This window comes from Schistocerca cancellata, chromosome 1 (genome assembly GCF_023864275.1).
Source record: "Schistocerca cancellata isolate TAMUIC-IGC-003103 chromosome 1, iqSchCanc2.1, whole genome shotgun sequence".
Lineage (NCBI taxonomy): Eukaryota > Metazoa > Arthropoda > Insecta > Orthoptera > Acrididae > Schistocerca > Schistocerca cancellata.
The window spans coordinates 1,040,233,158-1,040,254,906 of NC_064626.1; the positions used below are offsets into that span (position 1 = coordinate 1,040,233,158).

General features: G+C 42.9%; 1 protein-coding gene across 3 annotated transcripts in view; it reads right to left on the bottom strand.

Annotated features, from left to right (window-relative positions):
* Positions 1 to 21,749, bottom strand: part of LOC126090020 (solute carrier organic anion transporter family member 74D-like) — a 113,247-nt gene that overhangs the window by 41,549 nt on the left and 49,949 nt on the right. For all 3 annotated transcript variants that reach the window (XM_049906956.1, XM_049906955.1, XM_049906954.1), the window contains 4 exons: positions 18,319 to 18,483; positions 13,735 to 13,930; positions 5,764 to 5,911; positions 1,901 to 2,061 (listed from right to left, as the gene is read on the bottom strand). In XM_049906956.1, coding sequence (XP_049762913.1) covers positions 1,901 to 2,061; positions 5,764 to 5,911; positions 13,735 to 13,930; positions 18,319 to 18,483 — 670 coding nt within the window. The remainder of the gene's footprint in view (positions 1 to 1,900; positions 2,062 to 5,763; positions 5,912 to 13,734; positions 13,931 to 18,318; positions 18,484 to 21,749) is intronic.

Consider the following 21,749-nt stretch of genomic DNA (forward strand, 5'->3'; position numbering starts at 1 on the left):
CCCCTTTCTTTTTATTTTTTTCCTTGCCTCCAATTTACTGGTGGGGGAAGGGGGGGGCGTTGGAGAAGGTACATCAGAATTTCAGAATACTGTTTGCTCTAAGCTCTCGTAGCCGTATGAGTCACCACTTATTTACCTCTTCTTTGCCCTGAAAAATTAACTTACCTGCTTCTTTCCCCTCACAGTAACACCTTGGATGTTCATATCTCTGAACTCGCTGTATATTTCTTTGTTCAGTTTAAGCCTCTCAGCTGATGCATATGACGAGTGTAAATCGAGTTGTAGCAATAACTCACTTTCGTAAAAAAAATGACTTACCATGTTTGTTTCCCCCTTGACCTATATTGAAGAATAGGTGCATCAGTGTCACAACTGCCATTACAGTTCTTCAGTACAGTAAACCATTGGCAACTGAAAAAGGAATCAGACAGACAGCTTCAACTACTGTCAAAAGATGTAGTGAATATCTTCAGATCAATGAACTGAGAAAAGAAAGAGTAATTACGGATAAGTACAACCATTAGATACTTCTACACTTTGTTCCTGACATTTCACTTTTTGGTTGTGCTATGCACAAGCTTCAACAGGTAAAGGAAAGTAACAGAGAATATTCAAAATTAAACGTGAAAATAAATTACTATCAGACTCAAAAAATGAGCTGTAAACTAATAGGTAAGAAAATAACAGTCAAGTAACTGCAGCAATTGATTTTTGGTATCTGAACAGAGAAAGTGAATGGACGGAAACAGAAATAAACGGAAGAATAAGAGTAGCATGGACAGTTATAGGCAATCCAGATAACGCTTTCAAAATAAAGCTTCTGTTGTGTTGCTCAGTGCTCTAACTTGTTTGTGTGAGAGATGGAAATTAAATTCGTCACCCCTCAAAAACTCAGTTTTTTTTCAACGGAGAGAAGCATATTGGAAATTAGTAGAAGAGACAGAGAAGGAGATAAATGTATGAGAAAAACAGTGGAAGACACAGTTATGAACGCAATGAAAATAAAATTAAGGTGGGCAGGGCAAAGATCGCGTCTACAGTCTTAAAACAAGAGGGTAGGTGACATACACAACATACACGAAACTAGCATGGATACGTATCGTCTATCGCAACGTTTGAGAAAGTCTGGTGGAGGCATTTATCCATCATGGGATTTCAAAAGGGATCTGATGATTATGATAATAACAATAAGATTAATAATAGTAATGATGGTTCAAAAGGGTCTGAACGCTATGGGAGTTAACTTCTAAGGTCATCAGTTCCCTAGAACTTAGAACTACTTAAACCTAACAAACCTAAGGACATCACACACATCCATGCCCGAGGCAGCATGCCTGAGACAGTAGCGGTCGCTAGGTTCCAGACTGTAGCGCCTAGAACCGCTCGGCCACCCCGGCCGGCTAATAATGATGAACGATGATAATCGATGATAATGATTATCCACAGGTTAAACGCTACTGCCTTTTAAATCTACGATCATACACTGAACGTGTGTGAGACATGTTGTTTATCCCTCTTGTACCACTACACTTTTCCGATTTACTGTTCCATTAGCGGATGTTACCCGGGACGAGCGACTGTAGGAGAGCCAATGTGTAGATCGAATTTACCTGATTTTTCCTGCTGTGATTTTTCCACAAGATGCGTGATGGAGGAAGTAACAATTTCAGAAGACCGAATTAAGTATTTCTGTCTACCTTAGGACGTCTTCCATGGATGTTACAGATGCACAGGGTGGCTGAACCACTAAATGATAGTAGAAGCGTTTCTAAAGGTTTCGTTGCTACCACCTTCGTTTTATTGGGTCATATGATAGGGTACTAACCACTTGCCCCAGATATGGAAAATTGCTTGCCGCCACTACGTACGAGATGCTTGGTGCGCGCAGCCTCTGACTGACCTGAAGTGCAGCAGTGCGTTGCCCGCGCGTCCGCTCGCCTCCAGACACTGGAGGACGCTCTGAGTGACGAGGAAGGCAATGAAGACGGAGGCACAGTCCGTCGGGCAGGGACCTGCCGTCGCTGTCCCAGATCCCGGCAAGCAGCTGCAGTTGCCAAACACCTGCGCGGCAGATATAGTGCTGGTTTCGCTAGTAATGTATAGCTCCTACTACCAGAATTCCTCCAGGTAGATGTACCACCAAAAGGAAATAAAAAGAAAAGGTGAAAAATATAATTGCTAAAGTAAACTACTGGACATTAAAATTGCTACACCACGAAGATGACGTGCTACAGACGCGGAATTTAACCGATAGGAAGAAGATGCTGTGATATGCACATGATTAGCGTTTCAGAGCATTCACACAAGGTTGGCGCCGGTGGCGACACCTACAACGTGTTGACATGAGGAAAGTTTCCAAGCAATTTCTCATACACAAACAGCAGTTGACCGCCGTTGCCTGGTGAAACGTTGTTGTAATGCCTCGTGTAAAGATCAGAAATGTGTAACATCACATTCCCGACTCTGATAAAGGTCGGATTGTAGCCTATCGCGATTGCGGTTTATCGTATCGCGACATTGCTGCTCGCGTTGGTCGAGATCCAATGGCTGTTAGCAGAATATGGAATCGGTGGGATCAGGAGGGTAATGCGGAACGCAGTGCTGGACCCCAACGGCCTCGTATCACTAGCAGTCGAGATGACAGGTATCTTATCCGCATGGCTGTAACGGATCGTGCAGCCACGTCTCGATACCTGAGTCAACAGATGGGGACGTTTGCAAGACAACAACCATCTGCACGAACAGTTCGACGACGTTTGCAGCAGCATGAACTATCAGCTCGGAGAGCATGGCTGCGGTTACCCTTGACGCTGCATCACAGACCGGAGCGCCTGCGATGGTGTACTCAACGACGAACCTGGGTGCACGAATGACAAGACGTCATTTTTTGGGATGAATCCAGGTTCTGTTTACAGCATCATGATGGTCGCATTCGTGTTTGGCGACATCGCAGTGAACGCACATTGGAAGCGTGTATTCGTCATCGCCACACTGGCGTATCACCCGGCGTGATGGTATGGGGTGCCATTGGTTACACGTCTCCGTCACTTCTTGTTCGCGTTGACGGCACTTTGAACAGTGTACGTTACATTTCAGATGTGTTACGACTCGTGGCTCTACCCTTCATTCGATCCCTGCGAAACCCTACATTTCAGCAGGATAATGCACGACCGATGTTGCAGGCCCTGTACGGGCCTTTATGGATACAGGAAATGTTCGACTGCTGCCCTGGCCAGCACATTCTCCAGATCTCTCACCAATTGAAAACGTCTGGTCAATGGTGGCCGAGCAACTGGCTCGTCACAATACGCCAATCACTACTCTTGATGAACAGTGGTATCGTGTTAAAGCTGCATGTGCAGCTTGTACACGCCATCCAATCTCTGTTTGACTCAATGCCCAGGCGTATCAAGGCCGTTATTATGGCCAGAGGTGGTTGTGATGGGTACTGATTTCTGAGGATCTGTGCACCGAAATTGCGTGAAAATGTAATCACATGTCAGTTCTAGTATAATATATTTGTCCAATGAATACCCGTTTATCATCTGCATTTCTTCTTGGTGTAGCAATATTAATAGCCAGTAGTGCAGTAAACATTTAACAATAACTTAATTTAATTTAAGTATTTCCACGGCAGCAGGTAAGACAAAGCTACAGTACAAGTTCGCTAATCCGACTTCGGATGTTGCGTCTCCCCGCTTAGTCGGACCATCCCAATTCCAGCGTTTGTGTGTAAGTGCTCGGGCCTCTGTACAGTCAGCTCTGGACTTGAGGATGACGCATCGTCCACGATATTGGTCAATAGCCCATTGACAGTTGCTGGGTGCAATAGTTCAGTCAGATTTCACATTAAATATCTTGTTTCTAACTTGATCGGTAAGCGTTATTGTACATGAACTACATGAATTTATTTTACAAACTAGTCAAGGTGTTCCTCTAACATACTAAAGTGTGTAAAACTAAATTATGGCATCAACTAAACCAAAACGTGTGGCGTCCTATTTTGAATCGGACATTGAGCACAGTTACGTGAGTGAATGGTACAGGACAGCTGACGTTGGACGCACAACGCAACTGTTGACCAAATCATAAACGATGTAACTCGAACAACCGGTAACAACGAGAAATATGTCGACGACATTGAAGACAATGAATCTATGGCTCGAGTACTTCATACAGATGCTAAAAATGCGTTGATAGAGCCATTCACATCGAGCAAAGATCCACGTCTATCTCAACAGACATTTTGTCGCTTAGGGGCTGGCAGAACATAGCGGCAAATGAAGGTCGTCCTTTCTTGAGCAAAAGAAAATTACAGACTTTTGTCGTCCTGACCAAGAACACAACTTTTTACCGTGTAATTTCTCATGTTGTAATCAGGTAAGTGCAAATCAGTTGTGTGTCAATGCAGTACTGCAGTAAGGTATGTATAGATGTCAAACTTTCACTCACAGAAAGAGTTTTTTACCATATGGCAGAGATGTCTTTTACAGTGCAGAAGATACTGTACGTTACACTTTGGTGTAAGAGTTTTTGGTATGGCTACGTTTTCTTTTCATTCTGGTACTGTTTTAACACGGAACTATATTTCAGACAGTATGTCTATCTGTAATTTAAAATTGTACTGTGTCGTATTGTGAAGTTATGGGTCAATAAAAGGGTTCCTCTGACAATCCGAACATCTTTGCGTTCCGACCTTGCTCCCGGTCCTGTAGGAAATGGGGTAGTGAGGCTCTACTGTACTGGGCTATTTATCCAGTCATTACATTTGGCCTACTTAAAGAAAATTGATAAAATTTAAAACTCATACACAAAATATATGAAAATGAAAATAACACATAAAAACGATTTACAACGGTATATACAACAAATTAATTAGTGCTCCAAGGGGCTAAATTGCTTTGAGGAACTTCAGTACATAGTAAAAACACTGCGCCATTACATTTGGAAATCTTGGGCTCATCACTCAAATTATTTTTCGATACCGCTGGAAGCCGTTTCAAAATGAATCTTGCTCTATCTTTCTGAACAGTGGTTCAAAATGTATTGTCCAGATGCAATCTTTTTTTCGTCTAGTGACCACTGAGGGAAAATGGAAATTCCTTTTGAAGGAGTCCATATTACGTACCGTAAATCTCATGAACTACGTATACTCCAGTGATGACACAGAATTCGCAGACGCTGTAGCAATTATTTGCAAGAAGTTCGTGAGGTGACGCCGCAAGTCGTTCTGTTTGTCTGTTCTCGTGCTAAGAATACTCTTTTTAAATGCCCTGATTTTCCCTATATTTTGATAACATTAGATACACTACAATGAACGCAGTCAAAATGAATGAGTTTTCGCGTTTCAGTGTCAGACTTTGGTGACAACGCTTGTAGTAAAAATCAGCATTTTGCATTTGCACGAGATCCAGAACACGATATTTCCAAGAGCGCTTCTCATCTACTTTTAGTCTCAAGAAATTTTTAAATCGACCTCACTGAATTGGGTGACCTAGTAACAGTACAATATCGCTTCTACAACAGTTCATTTCCAGAAAGTTTAACCACTGCGTTTTGTTGCAGGCAATCGCCATTAAATTAAATGTAATGAGATGGTCTATTACGCTTATGCAGTCCTTCTCAAAAGTCTTCAAAAACACTGATAGTAAGATTATCGAGCTGCAATTGACTGCATAATCTTTCCTTTTGCCCCTCCCCCCCTCCTTTTTGATCACTGGAACACCTGATGCGTATTTCTGAAGAAGTCTCTGCAATACTCACCGTTGTACCATTGATGACGTAGCCGTCGTTGCAGCCGGCATGACACGGGGAGAAGTAAGTGTCGCCGCTGCCCTCGTCACACACGGGAGAGAACGTCACGTGTGGTCCACAGGAGCACGCGTTGTTGCAGTCTGACGTCATGTTCCACCTGCACAACATAAATACGAAAGTAACCTTTACCCCATATTACAAGTGCACATTGACGCTTCTATTTCCTTTCATTTAATGAACGATAATTCACCTCCATCTTCATATTTTAACTAAAGTTCAGGCTTGATCACAACACTTATGTTTCAATAACATAGGTGACGGGTTTCGGTTATATTTATATAACCATCTACAGACCCATGGCGTCCTTGGAGGATGGTAGTGGAGCTCTCCTCAGCTGCTACGAAGTCAACGTAGCAAAAAAATGTTCAAATGTGTGTGAAATCTTATGGGACTTAACTGCTAAGGTCATCAATCCCTAAGCTTAAACACTACTTAACCTAAATTATCCTAATGACAAACACACACACCTATGCCCGAGGGAGGACTCTAACCTCCTCCGGGACCAGCCGCACAGTCCATGACTGCAGCGCCCTAGACCGCTCGGCTAATCCAGCACGGCTCAACGTAGCAGCTGAGAAGAGCTCCGCCTACCATCCTCCAAGGAAGCCATGGGTCTGAAGATGGTTAAATAAATATAACCGAAACCGTTCACCTATGTTATTGAGACATAAGTGTTGTGAGCAAAACTGAACTTTAGTTAAAATACAATACTCTATTGATCACTGTTTCCAAAAATGCTTACCAAAATTGTACCTACGTCATTCTTCATCCTAATCTTTAACCATCAAGTTTCTTTAGTACTGTACCGAAATACACTGACTCGACAAAAGTCATAGGATACGTACTAGTATCACGTCGGATCTCTTTCTGCCCGGCGTAGTGCAACAACTCGACGTGACATGCAAACAACAAATCGCTGGAAGTCCGTATCGCATATCCACTACTTTATTAATTATATTCAAATGCTTCAAATGGCTCTGAGCACTATGGGACTCAACTGCTGAGGTCATTAGTCTATTAATTATATGACGGTGTATACAGGGTGTCCCAGCTATCTTGTCCACCCAATATATCTCTGGAACAATAACAGCTATTGGAAAACGAGTATCACCGGTATCAATGTAGGGCTGGGGCCCATGAACGTACATATTTGGAAACATTCTAAAACGAAAGCATATGTGTTTTTTAACATAAACTTATGTTTTTTTTAAATGGACCTCCTATATTTTTTCTTCAGCAATCCGTAGCATGACAAAGCTCATACACAATGGCGTTGATTGCATCGCAATATTCCCATTACATCCCGAGATATTAAGACGCGAAGTTGACGCTTGAAACACCCGACATGCGCTGCAGGCGCCTAGAGCTACTTCATATATTTTCTGTACAAAGGCACATTTTTAATATTTCCATCAAATCTGGTAGGATGCTGTAGATGATGTTGCTGCACTGAAAGGACTTAGAGGGGGGTTCTTTTGCAGTTTTATTCAGGTACGCGTTCAAACTGCGTCGAATAGTTTTGAACGATCCCTAGATCTTCCACACTGTAAACCAGATTAAAAATTTCTGCGATCATGTTCAGCGGAGATCCAGCCCACGTATTCTCAGAGAAGAGTTGAAACGTCCGGAAGTGTCAGATTGTCAAGAATGCCGGCTGCATTACGCAATACGAACTGTCGTTGTCAACCGCGAAGTGTGTGGACTCAATGGCCCAAGGAAAGGGTTGGTTTCGTTGACTCACTTTATGCTACCCTGTGAGCCCTTTTCGTGTCGACTGGGAGGTGGCAATATTTTCCTGGGCCACCCTTAAGAAAACAGCGTGATTTCAGTATATAGGCTTCACTGTTCTCACCTCCATCGCGAAGCGGCAAAATAAGAGGTAAAAGTTGGGTAAGAGGGGGATGTGACGACCTTCCCATCGTATGGCATATCCATGGTGGCACAGGGCAGAAGTGCAGTGAAATTTGATGCCAATGTGGCATTATTAACCCACCTTACAAGTCACATGGACTTCCGAGCTCTGGTCTTTTCTTGGCATTTGGGGACAGCTTCTTGTTTGAAGCGTTGTCGAGCCCGAGGGCGATTTTGCAGGGCGTCACGCTTTTCGACCACTACAGAGGAAGCTTGTAGACTCCTTTAAGAGAAAATTCGAAATTAGCCGCCGCAACGGGGTTTCGAAAAAGAGATCCTTCAACTGTGTTGCGCAGTGTCAGAGCGCTCATATCGCTCTCTGCTGCCCTAAACACCTTCCTCTTATCTCCGTTAATATCATAGTTATAGAAGCTGTTCGTATGGGACATATTTCGAGAAAATTTATTTGATTTGCTTTGCATCCCGTGAGTAATTAGTTTTAAAGGAAAATTTCGTACGACACTGCTGTAAGCAAGAATCAGAGTTCTAAGGCAACTAAATTAAAGCGGACACTGCATTTGATATAATTGCGAAGAAAACTGCTAGCGCACAACGTAAGACTCATGTTGGAACAAGTTTCAGATGAATTTACCACAATCTGTGCATGTGCTTTATTATTTTGAATCAGTTACAGACCTGACTGAATGATTAAAAAGACGCGTTAGATCATTTACAGGGTTTGAAGGACACATGGCGGCTTAGACAGCACGATTCTTTTTCCTTCAGTCTTTTGACTGGTTTGCATGTTGCCCCAACCCGGTGTCAACATAATTAAATCACTTAAGCTCACTTAATTTTCATCAGTCTCTGTAACATCACATCTCAAACGCTTTTCTACAGACATAGCTTCATTTTCATTCAATGATGTGTTCCAAGTGTACCTTATCAGTAATTTCTCTACAAAATTAAGGCCACGCTTCATACTAATAAACTTCTTTCGGTAGAAAGTGCGCGTTGCAGCAAGAAAAATCCGCTACCAACATGTACGACAGATTTATCCCAGGCTTGAAGCACCTGAATGAATCCTCCGTTATTAGTCATTCAATCAATGCTGTCTCATTTTAAGTGCTACGTCATTACAGCAATAAACGATAAGCTACTGGGCAACATGAAGACATCTGATAATAAGGAGGCGTGTACAGTTTAATCAGTTTCATGAATTAATTTTCATTTGCGATAAATAGGACCAGAAACCAGACGACTTTTCACGAGAAGTGATCCAAGCTATTCCCAAGGACATTTTAATCAATTTACGATGCAACTGGTTATGGAATTTAGGCACAGAAGCGGTTTACGTGTGTAAGCAATGTAACGCACACCTGTATATTATTCTCCACAGTGGAGACAGAGCTAATAACTTTGTAATAAAAGTGTTATAAGCTGGCTCTAATCAATTTGAGTTCTCTTTTACATCAAACTGTGTCGAAATGTCTTCTGTGTGACAGGAAATTAATTTATCCATTTTGTAACAGTTATTGCTGGCTTCGACGTTACGCCCTTGTTTTTGTAACTATACCACAATAGAGTATGCTCCATTAAAATAGAATATATTAAGATTTCCTGTTTCGGTTCCTATTAACTAGTGTAACTGGCAGGGCAATTTTTATCACATTAATGCTTCATAATTTTCGACCTAACATAAGCTTTGTTTCATGTTTTGAGCAGTTTTGGGACCCTAAATTTGCAGAACACTCAAATATGAGGGATGGAAAAGTTATCTGAGAATTTCAGCACACTTCCCAAACGCGTTGTGTTAGTTCAGTTAGTTAATAGTGACAGAGAAAACTTTATTAATTTCTTAGAATTTATCGGAAAATTCACATACCGTTCATTGCCCTTCATGTGCAGAATACACTTATACAACTGTGTCTGATAATTCATTTCAAGAATAATTTCATGCTCAATGCTTAGAGTGCCGCACTTGACAACCAAAAGGGTCTTTCTATGAAATGACATGGCACCCCAGACCAGTTGACCGGCCTTATGGCGACCGACAGGCACTTTGGTGTCCTACTTCTGGCTGCTGGGTCTCCAGACACGCTTTCGCTGGTTATTGGGACTCAGTTCGAAGCAAGGCTCATCATTGAAGACCGTTCAACTCCAGTCAATGAGATTCCAGGCCGAAGATGTGTCTGAAACCCCTGCCATACAGCCGACAATCAGGAGTGATGGTTTGGGGTGTCATTTCTTTTCATAGAAGGACCCTTTTGGGTGTCATGTGCAGCACTCTTATAGCACAGTGGTACGTCGACGATATTCTCATCCCCGTTTCGTTGCTCTTCAAGGCAAGCCATCTAGGCTTACATTTCAGCAACATAATCTTTCTCGTCACACGACGAGAGCTTCTACTACCTTCGGCAGCAAGGTCGTCAGGTCTCTCCACAGTTGAGAACGTTTGGAGCACAGTGGGAGAGGGGGGGGGGGGAGGTCCTACGCGCCAATTGGACAGAAACAGGCACAATATCCCTCGGGAGAGCCAACGGCCTTGCCGCGGTGGTAACACCGGTTGCCGTCAGATCACCAAAGTTAAGCGCTTTCGGGCTGGGCTAGCACTTGGATGGGTCACCATCCAGTCTGCCGAGCGCTGTTGGCAAGCGGAGTGCACTCAGCCCTTCTGAGGCCAGTTGAGGAGATACTTGATTGAATAGTAGCGGCTCCGGTCTCGTAAACTGACATACGGCCGGGAGAGCGGTGTGCTGATAACACATCTCTCCATATCCGCATCCAGTGACGCTTGTGGGCTGAGGATGAAACGGCGGCCGGTCGGTACCGTTTGGCCTTCCAAGGCCTGTTCGGACGGAGTTTAGTTTTCTTATCTCCCAGGAGGACATCCAACGACTTTATCAATCAGTGCCAAGCCGAATAACTGTTCGCATAAGGGCCACAGGTGGACCAACGCGTTATTGACTTTTTCAGCTTGTGAATCTGTTTCTCTACTTTTACGAAACTGTAATCATTCGTTTATCTGTTGATGTACGTAACATCTACTGATTTTCGCTCTTTCAAATAATTAATGGTGCGTCGTTTCAATTTTTTTCTTAGAGTGTACTTTATACAAGAAAAATTAAGGATTAACATGTTTTACTGGGGCATTATGGAGTACAATGACATTCATTACATTTCATTTTCCCAAGATGACAATTCTGGCGTAATTCAGCCCGACATAAGCCCTATTACTAGTTGAAGTGAAATTTAGCTCTTACTTTCCGATGTTTACGAATCTTTTACCCTCCGCCACACACCGTTGGGTGACTTGCGGAGTATAAATGTAGAATGTAGAAATGTAGTCAATTTCTTCATTCATTGCAACCAACCATTCCGCTGCCTCATCAGAATAACTGCTTTGATACAATAACGGTTCATCATTGTTCCTTCCCTGCATGAAATTTATTTGTGCTTTTTCAGCATACACCCTCTCTTTGGAAAAAAGTGTCATTGGATGACATTTGCTTAAAACTATTTTTTTTTCTTTTTTTACATCCTTTCTTGACTTGTATGTACTTTGTGAAGTTTCAGCATGTTCCACAAGTTCCTGATAATCTTCGGTTTCTTCCAAAATTTCCTTCTGATTTGAGAAACCATAAAATTGCTTGTCAGTGTTTGAATCTTACCTTTCACTTCGTATCTCATCTTCAATAATTGGAAACGATAATGATCCATTATTGTACAGTTCAATAGATTCTTTCTGTTTCTTATTTTGAGTTGAGCATTTTCCACTCAAAAATTAGTCCGTTGATTTCACAATATGTTTCATTTCTGACATCCAAACCTTTCATCCATTACCATATAGGGAATATCCTATAAGAATGCCATTTTCTGCACTTGTGGATAATTTAGAACAATGTCTTTGTTTGGGCATGTGAACAAAACCTTTGCATCCTATAACCTGTAAATGATTCAACTGGGCTTCCTATCTGTTCACAATTCATGAGGCATTTTTTCATTGTTGTGGCTATTTGTAACACAATTTCTTATGTATGCTGCAGTGTACATCAGCTCAGCCCAAAAACTCTTCAGTAAATTACTTCCTTACCACAGTGACCTTACCATATCCATTAATGTTCTGTTGACGCATTTAGCAATATTGTTTTGCTGAGATGTGTATGTCATTGTTATCAGATTCATAGAATGTAGATCGTAAATATGCGTAAGAGACGCTTGTTTATTAACTATTACTTCTTTACGGATACAGCACACGCGTTCACCATGTTGTTGCATTTCACACTGGTTTATCTTTCTGCAGAAACATATTTACTTGATGGATTATTGTTGTTGTTGTGGTCTTCAGTCCTGAAACTGGTTTGATGCAGGTCTCTATGCTACCCTATTGTGTGCAAGCTTCTTCGTCTCCCAGTACTTACTGCAACCTACATCCTTCTGAATCTGCTTAGTGTATTCATCTCTTGGTCTCCCTCTATGATTTTTACCCTCCACGCTGCCCTCCAATGCTAAATTTGTGATCCCTTGATGCCTCAGAACATGTCCTACTAACCAGTCCCTTCTTTTTGTCAAGTTGTGCCACAAACTCCTCTTCTCCCCAATTCTATTCTATACATCATCATTAGTTATGTGATCTACCCATCTAATGTTCAGCATTCTTCTATAGCACCACATTTCGAAAGTTTCTATTCTCTTCTTGTCCAAACTATTTATCGTCAATGTTTGACTTCCATACATGGCTACACTCCATGCAAATACTTTCAGAAACGGCGTCCTGACACTTAAATCTGTACTCGATGTTAACAAATTTCTCTTCTTCAGAAACGCTTTCCTTGCCATTGCCAGTCGACATTTTATATCTTCTCTACTTCGACCACCATCAGTTATTTTGCTCCTCAAATAGCAAAACTCCTTTACTTCTTAAATGTCTCATTTCCTAATCTAATTCCCTCAGCATCACCCGACTTAATTTGACTACATTCCATTATCCTCGTTTTTCTTTTGTTGATGTTCATCTTATATCCTCCTTTCAAGACACTGTCCATTCCGTTCAACTGCTCTTCCAAGTCCTACATCTACATCTACATCTATACTCCGCGAGCCACCTTACGGTGTGTGGCGGAAGGTACTTATTGTACCACTATCTGATCCCCCCTTCCCTGTTCCATTCAAGAATTGTGCGTGGGAAGAACGACTGCTTGTAAGTCTCCGTATTTGCTCTAATTTCTCGGATCTTTTCGTTGTGATCATTACGCGAGATATATGTGGGCGGTAGCAATATGTTGCCCATCTCTTCCCGGAATGTGCTGTCTTTGACAGAATTACAATGTCATCGGCGAACCTCAAAGTTTTTATTTCTTCTCCATGGATTTTAATACCTACTCCGAATTTTTCTTTTGTTTCCTTCACTGCTTGCTCAATATACAGATTGAATACCATCGCAGATAGTCTACAACCCTGTCTCACTCCCTTCCCAACCACTGCTTCCCTTTCATGCCCCTCGATTCCTATAACTGCCATCTGGTTTCTGTACAAATTGTCAATAGCTTTCGCTCCTTGTATTTCACCACTGCCACCTTTAGAACTTGAAAGAGAGTATTCCAATCAACATTGTCAAAAGCTTTCTCTAAGTCTACAAATGATAGAAACGTAGGTTTGCCTTTCCTTAATCGTTCTTCCAAGATAAGTCGTAGAGCCAGTATTGCCTCACGTGATCCCATATTTCTACGGAATCCAAACTGATCTTCCCCGAGGTCGTCTTCTACCAGCTTTTCAATTCGTCTGTAAAGAATTCGCGTTAGTATTTTGCAACCGTGACTTATTAAACTGATAGTTCGGTAATTTTCACATCTGTCAACACTTGCTTTCTTTGGGATTGGAATTATTATATTCTTCTTGAAGTCTGAGGGGATTTCGCCCGTCTCCTGCATCAAAAATCACTGCATGTTTCTACACCTGAAAACTGACTTTTAGAAGCACCAGGAAGTCATACATTGCCTTTACAGTCCACTTGCGACTGGTCACAGTACTTCTGCTGCGTATTGTCCTGAGAACTAGGAGGATACGCACCGTCCATTTGACGTCCGGACGCCGGAAATGTAGTCATCTGCGCATCCTATGAAGGCCCAGCTGACACGCACAAATGCGTCGATGAGTTCAACAACAACATTCCAGGCTGCCAGAGAGCGAGGACGGGGCTGGAACCGCCAGATGACGACGCCCGATGCGGCCAGACCCAGCGCTGTCGACACCAGGCCGAAGGACCCTGCAGGCACCCCAATGGCATCTCATAGCAAAGCTGCCATAGCAAAGCTGTTGCGTCTCACACACCACCACAGCAAGTGTAGTGCATTACGTTCCCTGTTGTTACCTCTGCACTGTAGCTATGTATGGTATTCATTCGTGTTTTTAAGTTTTCATTTTCTTTGACAAAATTCTCTGGAGTTTCCAGTCGCGTCACGTGATTTACACTACAGGCCATTAAAATTGCTACACCACGGAGATGACGTGCTACAGACGAAATTTAACCGACAAGAAGAAGATGCTGTGATATGCAAATGATTAGCTTTTCAGAGCATTCACACAAGGTTGGCGCCGGTGGCGACACCTACAACGTGCTGACATGAGGAAAGTTTCCAACCGATTTCTCATACACAAACAGCAGTTGACCGGCGTTGCCTGGTGAGACGTTGTTGTGATGCCTCGTGTAAGGAGGAGAAATGCGTACCATCACGTTTCGACTTTGCTAAAGGTCACATTGTAGCCTATCGCGATTGCGGTTTACCGTATCGGGACATTGCTTGCCGCGTTGGTCGAGATCCAATCACTGTTAGCAGAATATGGAATCGGTGGGTTCAGGGGGATAATACGGAACGCCGTGCTGGATCCCAACGGCCTCGTATCACTACCAGTCATCTTATCCACATGGCTGTTACGGATCGTGCAGCCATGTCTCGATCCCTGAGTCAACAGATGGGGACGTTTGCAAGACAACAACCCTCAGCACCAACAATTCGACGACGATTGCAGTAGCGTGGACTATCAGCCCGGAGACCATGGCTGTGGTTACCCTTGACGCAGCATCACAAACAGGAGCGCCTGCGATGGTGTACTCAACGACGAACCTGGGTGCACGAATGGCAAAACGTCATTTTTTTGGATGAATACAGGTTCTGTTTACAGCATCATTATGGTCGCATCCGTGTTTGGCGACATCGCAGTGAACGCACATTGGAAGCGTGTATTCGTCATCGCCATACTGGCGTATCACCCGGCGTGATGGTACGGTGTGCCATTGGTTACACGTCTCGGTCACCTTTTGTTGGCGTTGACGGCACTTTCAACAGTGGACGTTACATTTCAGATGTGTTTCGACCCGTGGCTCTACCCTTCATTCGATCCCTGCTAAACCCTACATTTCAGCAGGATAATGCACAATCGCATGTTGCAGGTCCTGTACAGGCTTTTCTGGATACAGAAAATGTTCGACTGCTGCCCTCGTCAGCACATTCTCCAGATCTGTCACCAATTGAAAATGTCTGGTCAATGGTGGCGCCGGCCGGTGTGGCCGAGCGGTTCTAGGCGTTTCAGTCTGGAACCGTGCGACCGCTACGGTCGCACGTTTGAATCCTGCCTCGGGCATGGATGTGTGTGATGTCCTTAGGTTATTTAGGTTTAAGTAGTTCTAAGTTCTAGGGGACTGATGACCTTCGATGTTAAGTCCCATTGTGCTCAGAGCCATTTGAACCATTTTGTCAATGGTGGCCGAGCAACTGGCTCGTCCAATACGGAAGTCACTACTCTTGATGACCTGTGGTATCGTGTTGAAGCTGCACGGGCAGCTGTACTTGTACACGCCATCCAAGCTCTGTTTGACTCAATGCCTAGGCATATTTAGGCCGTTATTACGGCCATAGGTGGTTGTTCTGGGTACTGATATCTCAGGATCTATGGAGCCAAATCGCGTGAAAATGTAATCACATGTCAGTTCTAGTATAATATATTTGTCCAATGAATACCAGTTTATCATCTGCATTTCTTCTTGGAGTAGCAATTTCAATGGCCAGTAGTGTAGAATCCACGAGCTGTAGACCAGGTACTCCTCGGCCATTGTCTAGTGGTGACTGTCTTTTGGTTGCTGCTACCGTCCTTATGTGGCCGTGCTGTCTTCTGTGACGTCACTGGTACACCCTACATCGCCATGTAGGGAATGTTTACTCTGTGCAACCGCAGATACCGCTTCAACCTTCCGACGGCCGGGTCCCAATCCGTACTTAGCTGCAGCCCGCCGTCTTTATTGAGGGTTATGTCGCAAGTTTTATCTCGATCGCTTTTTTTATTGCTCTATCCCGGAAACTGTTAGTCCGTGCAATCACATCCGTCGAGAAAACTTTTTGTACTGAGTACCTTGCTACATCGAGCGGAAGTCCTCTGAGACGATGAAAACTTAACGAAGGAACTAAGCCACTTACGGAAAGAATTCTAGGAAATCGACTACAACAACCACCACATTTAGCAAGCCATCTTTCCGAAAACATGTAAGCAGGACTCGAAGAAGCTTGTGAATTTGCATCTCTATGGCTAAGTGACAGAAAAGTTTAGCCGGCTCCTGAAGAAGCATAAAATCGATTCGGTCTTCAGAGCTCCAGTGAAAAGTCGGCAGCTGATGAGGCCTGTGAAAGACGATGTAGGCTCAAAATGGCTCTGAGCAGTATGGGACTTAACATCTGAGGTCATCAGTCCCCTAGACTTAGAACAACTTAAACCTAAATAACCTAAGGACTTCACACACATCCATGCCCGATGCAGGATTTGAACCTGCGACCGTAGTGGTCGCGCGGTTCCAGACTGTAGCGCCTTGAACCGCTCTGCCACCCCGGCTGGCGACGATGTAGGCCTCAGAACGCACAGAGTATATACAATACAGTGTGGTTGCGGACAGTTTTATGTGGACAGACTGTGCGTATACTATATAGCCCCGTGTAGAACATTAGATGCTTTCGCCTTGGGTATCCTGAGAAAATGGCGACAGCAGAGCATGATGTAGAAAACGGACGTCGTATTACACTCGACGAGACGTCTGTTATAACACGAATTAATAACCTCTGGGATAGCATAATATAAGTGATCTAGATAAGAAACTGTGACAACCCGCACATCGGAAGGCTGCGGCAGGCGCGCAACGAAAACATTACCTCATCGGGTGCTGAAGCAAGCACCAGTGACTTCACAGACGGCACACCAGTTATATAAGGACAGCAGCAGCAACCGAAAGGCAGCTATCCCTTGACAATTTCCCAAGATTACTCGGCTGAAAGCTCGTGGATTTTAAAATCACATGACATTACTGGGAGCTCGAGACACATTTGTCAGTAGATATCATAGCGAAACCATTTTTTTAAAATAATATTATTTAAATTTCTATATAAAATATATCACCTCAAAATCATTGTCCCCTTTAGATATTATGCACTTTGGCCAGTGTTTTTTTCCAACTCTCCAAACACTTATGGGACCCTATCTTGGGGATCTCATCTATACTTGTAAAACGGCCGCCCTTGAGGTATTTCCTTCTGAACAGAAAAAGGTTACATGGGGCCATGTCTGGTGTATATGGCATCAGGGGCACCATCAAAGTATGGTTTTTGGCTGAAGATTCATGAACAGGCAAGGAAGTGTGAGCAGGTGCATTATCGTGGCGTAGAATCAGTGAGGTGTTTCGCCGCAAATCCGGAAGTATTAACAACTCCACCTTCAAAACGACGCTGAACCTTGCAAGTAGCACTCGTTTTTTAATTTTAGGACACGTTGCTGTTAAAACAAAAGAACTCAGAGAGTATAACTTTCACATTTGACCGCACGTATAGAGCTTTTGTCACTGTGAGTGAGCCCTAATCCTACCGATGGCCTATTCGGCCCTAGCTCACGTTTCATCACCTGTAATGACATGTTTCGTTGTTCATATAGCGACTTCTCAGCATCCTGCATATGTTGCTTTTTTGTTCGAGATGATGTTGAAATTTCATGCTGAAACGCCACTTTAATATCAGTTACAACATTTTACAAATTTTAAAAAATATAAACACTGCCTATGGTTTAAATGTGGTCAGTATATCTAAATATATAAACAAAACCGCTGAGTTCATAGTCTGGTGCATCAACATTGTGTGAGAAATTAAAGGAATCGTATTTTTGGGCTTAGGACGTATACATTTACGGGTAAACATGACTGTTAATGTATATCCGTAGATTTTTCCGTTAAATATGCTGCTTGAAAGTCTATCGGATATGGTGCCACATGGACTGTTCACTCAACGAATTTTCTATGCCGTAACCCTCAATGATCATCAGACTTCCTCTGTCAGATACCTTCAAGAAATTAACACTAAATCACTAAATTAATAACCCCTGCTTTTTGAATGACTGACAGCAGATTAAGCCATCAAAATTTTTCGTGGAAATATCCCATTTACCCAGTGGTGACCTGTACACTGCAGTAATCACAAGTATTACATTTCCCAGAGCACAAAAAATTTAAGGTTCTGTGAGAGAGAAAAGAAAATCGTTCTTATTAAGCATGTGATCTTGATGTGCCTGTCCATTTGGGATGGAGCTCAGGCCGTCGTCGTCAGCCAATAGAGACACTATACGTACCTAATACGAGGCTCGAGGTGGATGCGGACTGCTGGAAATGCGTCTCCATGTACTTGGGCATGTACGCCCAGCTGCCTGACATGCCGAACATGAACAGTACACTGCTGAAGGTGTTGCACATCATAAGGCGGTTACCTAGCAGGCGCCGTGTACTCTTCCAGAAGTCTACAAAAATTAACACGATAATATAATTAGTATTATCACAGAGAAAGAGAGAGAGAGAGATAGAGAGAGAGAGAGAAAGAGAGAGAGAGACAGAGAGAGACAGAGGCAGAGAGTGAATGAGAATGCTTACAGAGGAACCAATGAACTACTGCTGACGAAGTCTGTAGACAAGGTGTCACATGAAATACCTCTAATACCGCATAAACTCATCAAAATATAAAACAATATTTTAGTACAATAAAGTATGCGAATGTGGACAGCGAAACATGTACTTTTCTTAACAGTATTCGATATCTCTTGAAAATACAAACACAGCAAAAGCTATAGACATTGTAAACTCCATACTGAGCAGGACAGTCCTAAAATTATTTTCAGATGAGTGAAATTAAGTCGGAACTCATCAAATACAGTGGAATGTCAGGTCTTATATGGCTACACAGGATAATTGAAATGGCCTGGGAGTCGGGACAGGTTCCATTAGACTGGACAAAAGCAGTAATCACACCAATCTTTAAACATGGAAACAGAAAAGATTGCAACAACTACAGAGGTATCTCTTTAATCAACGTTGTGGGTAAAATCTTCTCAGGTATTGTTGAAAGGAAAGTGCGAGCATTAGTTGAGGACCAATTGAATGAAAATCAGTGTGGGTTTAGGCCTCTTAGAAGTTGTCAGGACCAGATCTTTAGCTTACGGCAAATAATGGAGAAGTGTTATGAGTGGAACAGGGAATTGTATCTATGCTTTATAGATCTAGAAAAGGCATATGACCGGGTTCCTAGGAGGAAGTTATTGTCTGTTCTACGAGATTATGGAATAGGAGGCAAACTTTTGCAAGCAATTAAAGGCCTTTACATGGATAGTCAGGCAGCGGTTACAGTTGACAGTAAATTGAGTTCATGGTTCAGAGTAGTTTCAGGGAAAAGACAAGGCTGCAACCTGTCTCCACTGTTGTTCATATTATTTATGGATCATATGTTGAAAACAATAGACTGGCTGGGTGAGATTAAGATATGTGAACACAAAATAAGCAGTCTTGCATATGCGGGTGACTTAGTTGTGATGGCAGATTCGACTGAAAGTTTGCAAAGTAATATTTCAGAGCTAGATCAGAAATGTAAGGACTATGGTATGAAGATTAGCATCTCCAAAACGAAAGTAATGTCAGTGGGAAAGAAATATAAACGGATTGAGTGCCAAATAGGAGGAACAAAGTTAGAACAGGTGGACGGTTTCAAGTACTTAGGATGCATATTCTCACAGGATGGCAACGTAGTGAAAGAACTGGAAGCGAGGTGTAGCACAGCTAATGCAGTGAGCGCTCAGCTACGATCTACTCTCTTCTGCAAGAAGGAAGTCAGTACCAAGACTAAGTTATCTGTGCACCGTTCAATCTTTCGACCAACTTTGTTGTATGGGAGCGAAAGCTGGGTGGATTCAGGTTACCTTATCAACAAGGTTGAGGTTACGGATATGAAAGTAGCTAGGATTATTGCAGGTACTAGTAGATGGGAACAATGGCAGGAGGGTGTCCACAATGAGGAAATCAAAGAAAAACTGGGAATGAACTCTATAGATGTAGCAGTCAGGGCGAACAGGCTTAGATGGTGGGGTCATGTTACACGCATGGGAGAAGCAAGGTTACCCAAGAGACTCATGGATTCAGCAGTAGAGGGTAGGAGGAGTCGGGGCAGACCGAGGAGAAGGTACCTGGATTCGGTTAAGAATGATTTTGAAGTAATAGGTTTAACATCAGAAGAGGCACCTATGTTAGCACTGAATAGGGGATCATGGAGGAACTGTATAAGGGGGGCTATGCTCCAGACTGAACGCTGAATCAGTCTTAAATGATGATGATGATGATGATGATGATGAGTGGAGGATAAGATAATGGAGGCCTGAACTGGTATAATTACAAAGGCACAGTCGTAGATAAAGCAGTAGCAACTTTCGATTCACTGATAGAATATTGGGAAAATTCGGTCAGTTTTCGAAGGAAAAAGCCCAAATAACACTCGATTGACCCATCCCAGCATTTTGCTCAATTCTGCGGGACCCATAGTGAATACGAGGTGTAGTCAAATAATTTTGTCGCTTCGAAAAAATAAAGAGACTTTATTAATTTTTTGACTGTTTCCAGGTACAGTGTCGGGAAAAAATAATACACCTGGAAGTCGATGTTGATCTGATGGCGGCATATGCAACTCGGGGAATGGTAGATATGCTATCATATCCAGCAACATACAGAATAGTGGCATAGCTACCAGGGCGCTGTCTGCGTCTATCCTTTAATAGGGAATGCTAACAGCCGGAAGGCTCAGTGTGGGGAAAACTTGTGAAGCAAGCAGGCAACTGTGCCACGGAGATGCTCTCATGCTTTCTACAGCCAACCAAGCGAGTTTGACAGGGGTCAAACTGTAGCCTTCCGAGTGGCGGGATGGTGCTTTCGGAGAAATGCCACACAAGCTGGACGTGCTGCGCCAGTTGTGCAACGATGCCGGTATCGGTGGTCACGTGGATTAAAGCGTTTTAACGATATTCGTCTAACTCCGATGTTTTTTCTGAACGAGGAAAGTTATTAATGTCAAAACGGCCCTCCTTAAATCGAGAAAACTATTTTCTTGCCATGCTCTTTCCAATGGCACTGCCTCCATACAGGCGGAAATTTTTATGGCTGCCTCCGCTGCCGTCTACCCTCTATTGAACTCAAACAGAAGAATATGTCGGGAATATGACGATTTCTCCAGTTGACACTCCATTTTCTAACGTCCACAGTTCCACTCACTATCTCCAGATGACAAAATGACACTCTGTAAACTCAAATAGCAACGACTTACGTGCAAAACAAAAGCGCTACGAAATTAAGCAACAATGTAATATAAAGAGAAGCATAAATAAACGTCTGTTGATGATGATGGCATTTGGTTTGTGGGGCGCTCAACTGCCCGGTCATCAGCACCAGTAAACGTCTGTCGGAATACATGACTCTTTTTGACTAGGGAAAGTAGAAAAACCAGCTGTAGCAGATCATGCTGTTTAATCTGTAAATCATGGCAATACTTTAACAGAAAAAACTTAGTGATAGGGACGTTGGTCAAAAACAGTCAGAAAAGCTTGTAAGGGTGTTGCATGGTAGGATTTGCTGAGAAATAGTTGTTTAGAGAAGAATTCGATGCGTTGCACCGTTTCCGAGTTCATTAGTACCGAATTTAACGAATGAAGCTGCTGGGCGCGCAAATTCAAGTGGGCCGCCAGTCACAAATTGT